This window comes from Elephantulus edwardii, unplaced genomic scaffold (assembly GCF_000299155.1).
Source record: "Elephantulus edwardii isolate Elephantulus edwardi_28Jun2011 unplaced genomic scaffold, EleEdw1.0 scaffold00447, whole genome shotgun sequence".
Classification (NCBI taxonomy): Eukaryota; Metazoa; Chordata; class Mammalia; order Macroscelidea; family Macroscelididae; genus Elephantulus; species Elephantulus edwardii.
In genome coordinates, this window is record NW_006400197.1 from 519,357 (window position 1) to 526,643 (window position 7,287).

Consider the following 7,287-nt stretch of genomic DNA (forward strand, 5'->3'; position numbering starts at 1 on the left):
GGGAACAAATATAGATCTCTTCCAGTCAGTTGGCCAAGTGGTTGTTCTCCAGATTTCTTGGCACAACTTGGTGAGTACATCCAGGGCAGCATCTGTTAGCTGAAATACTTCAATTGGTATACCATCTATTCCTGTTTGAATTAGGTACACATTAATATTAAAACTGACATTCTTGCTCTTAGAACTCTGGAGAGGTCCTTACCAGATTTTCCCAATGTAATATGTCTTTTGATTTCTTGACTGTTAGTTACCATGGAGGATGACTGGTAACTGGGGTAATGGGGGTAGGTTTGTTGGAGTCTGTGAGACTGGCTCAGAACGGCAGAGTTCCGGCCTGATGTACATACATAAGGTTGCTATGAGTCGTGGGCAGCTCCATGTCACATAACAACAGTGGGAGAAAAGGTGAGGCAGCACTCTAAATCCTACACAAAAACCAGGCTGATAGAAGCTTGTGGCCCCTAATCGCAACCTAGAAATTAATTATTCCCACAGCTCAGCTTTTAGGCAAAGCAACAGGCAGGCCTGTAAGGTAAACCACAGTACTAAGGAGTTATACACATTTTAGAACAATCAATCAAAAATCAATCGACCAAAAAGGAAAAAGGTAAACAACCCAATCACAAAATAGTCACAAGCTAAGAAAATCAGATGGCAAACAAACACATGAAGAAACGTTCAAAATCCCTGTTTATCAGAGAGAAGCAAATTAAAACAATACTGAGATAACAGCATCTCACTTCAACAATATTAAAGCTCAACAGACAGCAAACAACAAATGCTGCTGAGGATGTGGAGAGAGTGAAATTCTCATTCACTGCTGGCAGGAATGTAAAATGGTACAACCACTATGAAAGGTGGTCTGGTGCTTTCTCAAAAAGTTGGAAACAGAAAGCTGGACAATGATTAGGGAAGACAAAAGAACTGATGTTTTTGATGTGTGGTGCTGGAGAAGAGTATTGAATATACCATAGACAAGTTAATCCTAGAGAGGGGTGAAACCAGGCTACTCCTTGGAGGCAAGAATTTTGAAGCTTCGTCTGAAATACTTTGGACATGTTGCAGGAAGTGACCAATCCTTGGAGATACCATGCTTGGGAGGGTGAAGGGGAGAGCACAAGAGAGTAAGATCCTCATTTTGACTGGAGTTAAGGGATTATGTGTATCAGAGACAACAAGGTTGGCACAGGATAGAGCAGGATTTGGAACTGTTGGACATAGGGTCGCTATGAGTCACAAATGACTCAACAGCACATAACAACATCCCATATCCCACTACTTGGAATATACCCTAAAGAAATCAGAGCTGTGGTGAAAACAGATGTATGCAAACCCATGTACACATTATTCACAATAGTGAAGAGATGGAAATATCTCGTGTGTCTGTCAACAAAAGAACAGACAGAAAAACTGTGGTACATTGACATGATGGAATATTACATAGCCCTGAAAAACAATGAACCTGTAAAACACTACACAATATGAATGAGTCTGGAAGACATTATGCTGAGCAAAATATCTCAGGTACAAAAAGGCAAATATTGCATAAGACTATTGTTATAAAAATAGGATGGACATAAGGTAGGGAGAGCAAAGAACAAATAGATAATGAACACTACATTGGAAAGGGAGATGGGAAGAACTATCTGAAGGGAATGGATGATTAGACATTGCATTTATGTTAACTGCCAAAGTGCAACAACAAATGCATTACAAAATTAACTGGGAGAGGCGGAGGGAGGGGAGAGTGGGAATGTATCACTGAATGCATGAATACTATCCTTTCTGTAAATTTTCACTAAAATCACAATTTTAAAACAGCAATAAAATAGGTCATTTGCTTGTCCAGAGACAAAGTTTAGGAGGCAGCAAGGATAGAAAAGAAAGCAGGTGGGAAAGAGAAACACAGGGTCATGTCAGTACTGCTATATTGTGTGTAGACTGCCAAATGCAAAATTAACTTGCACCCAAATCACGATAAAAAGTTGAAGAAAGAAGTCCTTCAAAGTTTAAAATTCATCCCAGAAACAGGAAAAGATTAAATGAAAAAATTAACCAAACAATTCATGGTAAATAGTAAGATTCTTAAAAGTTAATTTTTTAAAAGCTAACAAAGTTCCCTGACATAGTAACTGGGCCTCAAATATGGACTAAAATTCCTTCCTACTTTTCAGTAGGTTAACTTAATCTTACTTTTTTGGGAATTTGCTCACATTCCAGTTTTATTGTCTCTTCCTGTGTTTCTTCAACTTCTGTGTCATATATTTCACCATCAGTTCTGTAGTAAAAACATCAACACAAAAGGGGTTTTTTGACCTGAAAAGGCTAAATACCACATCATTAAGATTCACTGCACCAAGCTTATCTTCAACTTGTCCTCAAAGAAATTCTAAATGCCAATTCCACTGCAATTACACCAAGGGAATAATATATAAAATTTTGATGAGCATTAAATGCAATGCATGTTAATGAGTAAGCTGAAATAGTGGCATAATTGTAAGGAACTGTGCTCCAAACACAAAGGTATATAGTTCAAATGCATCAGCTTTTTTGTGGGAGAAAGATGGGCAATCTCCTCCCATGTGATTTACTGCCTCTGAAAACCCCCTTGAAGGTCAATTATGATTCGGTTTTGGCTCCCTGATACACAAAAACAGTATTCAAGAACTTAATCAGTAGCTACAGAAATAATTTGGTCATTCTCCAGTCTAGTCATTTAACAAATACAACAACAACTAGATGCGCTATGAGTCATCTACAACTCAACGGCGCTTTTAACAACAACAAAAACGAGAGAGTGCAGTTGGCCTAGTAGACAGAAAGTGATGCTACTAAGCCAACAACAACACAGAGCTCAGTGGGCCTAGTGATAGCAAGGGATGCTACCAAGTCCAAGATGGGTGATTTTAGTGTGCACCCCTCAGGCCTGATTTTAATTGTTTCTAGTCAAATATTCTTCTAAGTGGCATAGTACCAGTCTGTCCATTTTCTGTACAGAGGTAACTTGTGGTTGCTGTGATGCTAAACACTGTGACACTGCTATGTCAAATGCGATAATGGTTACCTACAGTGGACAGTGTTTGGTGGAGCTCCCCAATTAAAACAAGCTTGGAAGCAGGAGTAGCATCCATTTCTGAAATAGCTTGCCTCCGGAAACCCTATGAACTTGGAGAAACATTCATAGGCTATAAGTCGTCTACGACTCAACAGTACTTAACAACAACAACAACAACTATGCTTCGTACATTAGATCCTAGGTGGTAAGGAAAACTACAGATCTTGTACCAGCCCACCAAGGGCAGAGTGTTCTAGCTACTTGGGAGAATAGTAACCTCAGTTTGAAGACCCCTGAAGGTGGGGGCCAATGGTTTTCTGATCCTAAAAGCCTTCTAAATGTTAGGAAACAAAGACGAGGACAAGGAATACTGAAGAGTGGATTCTGAGATTTAGGAGGAAGATTAAAAAGAAAAGCTGTTTCAGGCTTTCAACAGAGTCTGTGCAGTTGGCACAGGATCAGGAGGGGTTTACCTGTTGTAAATAAGTCACTATGAGTTAGTGCCTAACAAGAAGACCAAGAAATTTCTCATTCACAGATATCACCTCAAATGATTCCTTGAAGATAGTCCAACAATACAAAAAAAAAAAAAAATGAGTCAAGAAAATAGGAAAGCCAAGAAACTGGTGAGCAAAGCTGCCAATAAAACCCACAGGAGAATTTAAATGATGAATTTAAACTATTCATCAACAATGATAAATTAAGCAACAATGCATTTAAGTTCCATCACCAAGTAGAAGCTGCAGGGTTCGAATCCACAAGCTACTCTGCAGGAGAAGGGCAGGCAATAATATCCTCCCGTGCAATTGAGTGCCTCTGAAAACCGGCTGGAGAGTCAGCTATGTGTTGGTTCCAACTTGATGGTAGAGAAGAACCACCCCCAATGCTATAGATATAAAGAACTGAAGAATATAATGTCTCAGCAAACAATGGATGCTGAAAAAAAGCTTTAAAAAAGTTCTGAATTACAATGAGATACGTGCCAGACAATGTTTGGTTACTAAGTGAAAGGATGGAGACTGAGTCCATGCAGAGGTGCCTTGAAAAAGCCTGGCCACTGAAACCTGCGGGATGAAGAGTTCTCCCTGTCAGAATAAAGACCAGGACTAGTGAACGTGAAATCCTTACGAATTGCTAGAACAAAGAGAACGTGAATAGTGGCCTTGTCCTTTCTTCTCAAAGCGACAAGTCTCACAGTTTTGGCATCTGTCCCAAGCCAGAGTTTTGGAGTTTCGTTACCAGATGGCGTAACAAATTCAAAACCACAAGGGCCAATAAATCAAATACCTGGGAACCTTTTCTTTTTAGTAAGGAATCATCCTATCCCACAGGAATCAAGCTCTCTTTAAAAACTACCCACCAGCATCTAGTTGATTCCACCTCATGGTGACCCTACAGGACAGCATAGAACTGCCTCAAAAGATTCTCAAGGCTGTAATAAACCTTAATGTGAACAGACTGCCTCATCTTCCCCCTACATAGCAACTAACGGGTTCAAATCACGGACTAGGCAGTTAGTCACCAGAAACTTAGCCTACTAAGTCACCAGGGCACCCTGTTCTCCTAAGGTAGATAGAATAATGATAATCTCCACTACAACAGTACTAATAGCAGTAGCTAACCCTTATCATGCACCAGAATCTCCATGGACACCCAGGTCAACTGCCATATGATGCCCAAGGACAATGTCCTACACTCTATATTGGTAAATAGTAACTGGGGCAAAGAATGAAGAAAATCAAAGATGCATGTTAAACAACTAGCCTGTAGAATTTGAGATCCTCAACTCCCAGAAGACCATGACACCAGAATCCCTAGACAGTGCTCAGCTACCACTGCTAACTGAAAGGGATCACGATAGGGGAAGAGACAGTGAACAAAGCTCAAACAATGGCCAGGCTTAACCCACCTGAAAGACTGCTGGAATCCAGGCCTGGCACGAAACTCACTCCTGTAGCACAACTTTCAGCAAAACAATAGACATTATGTGTAAGGTGAACAGTAACACCAGTAACAACAGCACTTAGAGCACTCGATACATAGGATGACAAGGGCAGCAACTGTCCAAAGAAACAGCTCAGAAGGTAGGAAGCGAGAGGATGGAGGAATGAATGGAAACAAGAACCACAGAGAGGGAGTGGGAAGAATAATGATATACTGTGGAGATAATAATCAATGTCAAAAAACAAAATATGCATGAATGTAATACCAATCTGCTTTATAAACTTTTATTCCTATCATAACAAAAAGTTTCAAGAAAACACTACTACTACTACAGGACTGGATCAGGACAGGAGAGTTCAGAGCTGTTGTACGACTCAACAGCACATAGTAATCATAGTAAGCATAATATCATGTATGCTCCAATCATATTACACATTTTTAATGGATGAGAAAACGGAATTACCAAAACCCTGTGCAACTTGTCAAGTATCACAGAGGTAGTAGCATGGTAGGAGATTTGAGCCCAGACAGCGAGGTTTCAGAGTACATGCTCCAAAACCACATGTCCCCTCAAGGTAGATATTCCCTTACCACTTCACCTTCAATGTTCACAATTCCAGGCCTATGAGGAAGATGGGACAAAGTTTATCACCTTCTTCCTGAGGAAGTGTGTTCTTGGATTCAGGAATACTAATACCACATAGCTTCTTCTCTCATTGGCTGCTGCTTGTCAAACTCTACTGGTGCCTCATCTTTGCAATTCTAAGTTAGTCTTTAATTTTCTAATCATCTGAAATATTGCATGTTGCGGGCCTAGTTAAAGATTCCACAAAGATACTGAACACTAAACTCACTGGATTGGTTAACTGGGTTTGAAGGCTTGGGAATGTAGCTTAATGGACAACTCAGACAACTGGCACAACATAGTTTATAAGGATGATGTTCTGTATCTCAGTTTGGTGAATAGTGTCTGGGGTCTCACAGCCTGGGCAACTTAATCTTAGTTTTACCATTTAGGATGTGCCCTCTTGTATTATTTAACCTCTCAATTTTTCTCATCTCATAGTCTCATAAAATGAGAATATCTTCTCTCTAAGGTGACTATGGAATTTTGGAAAATAAAGTTCTTGATGGATACATATCCTGAATTAAGAATTCTAGGCACAAAAAAAGTAAATAAAAAAAAAAAGAATTCTAGGCACATGAAGTATGTAAGATGGAGAAAGTAAATGGATGAGTAATACTGAAAGGAAAAATTCAGCAGAATCAGAAATGTATAGAGCTGAAGAAACTCAAGTTTAATTATGCCTACTGACTCATAGGCCCAAACTTCATGACTGTTCCCCAAGATGCCTTTTTTCTAAAAGGCTGGTAGTTTAATGGGTAAGGAGTTGCACTGCCAACCCAAAATCATGCTGTTCGAATACTTCCGTGCAATTCACAGGCCATAAAAATCCGCTAGACGGTCCACAGGCACATGACAACAAAAGCAAATGTAAACGCTACAAGGGTTTGCTGTACATATTACAGTCATTAGCATCAATGAAAGAAGAGTCACTTCAACAACTAGTGAAAGCAGAGTTTGGTCCTGTGTCAGTGAGGATCTGTGCCCTCTTGCGATCTATAAGAAATAGGCTTAGGGGGAGTAACAGTGCCCGGACAACTAAGCGGGCCCAGCGGCCAGCCTGAGCAGTGGCACGTGTGCGGGCAGAGGCGATCCAGCAGCGGCTCCGCTGCCCGACCCCGTGGCCACCCGGGCCTGTCCCTCCCGTCGCCCGGGTGCTCTGGACCTCTAGCTATGGAGGCCTATACACTGGAACCCCTCTCTGGCGCCCAAAGGACCTCTCGCGCCGGTCGGGCCAGACCCTGCGCTCGCCCCACGCGCCTCCCGCGGGACTGCGCGGCGCGACGAGGCCAGCACACGGCTCGGGCCCTTGCAGGGAAAGGACGAAAAAACGAGGATCACCTTTCGTCAGAGTCCGTGGTCGGTTTCTTGCCGAGGGCTGGGTTGGGAGGTTTGGAGAAAAGATTCTCAAAATCCATTGCCCCGAGAACGCACAATGTCAGCAAGGGAGGCACAGACCCGCCTACAGAGCATGGAGTCCAGCTGAAAGCCCCGCCCCGCCGCCAGCCTCGGCCCCGGCTTCCGCCCCGCCTGCTGCCGGGCCCGCGCATGCGCACCGGACAACGATCTGAGGCTGAGCGCCCTCGGCTCACAGCGCCCCCTGTTGGAAAGCTCTTTGTGCAGGCGCCTTTCTAATGTCATGCTGTTAAGTGTCATCGAGTCG

The 7,287-nt window shown here is 42.1% G+C and overlaps 1 protein-coding gene across 1 annotated transcript in view; it reads right to left on the reverse strand.

The window, feature by feature from the left end:
- ZC3H8 (zinc finger CCCH-type containing 8) overlaps positions 1-7,042 on the reverse strand; it is a 36,281-nt gene extending 29,239 nt beyond the window's left edge. Inside the window, 2 exon segments of the mRNA XM_006902759.1 lie at positions 2,168-2,278; positions 6,966-7,042. Of these exon segments, the coding sequence (XP_006902821.1) occupies positions 2,168-2,278; positions 6,966-7,042 (188 nt within the window).
- Between the last annotated feature and the right edge of the window lie 245 nt (positions 7,043-7,287).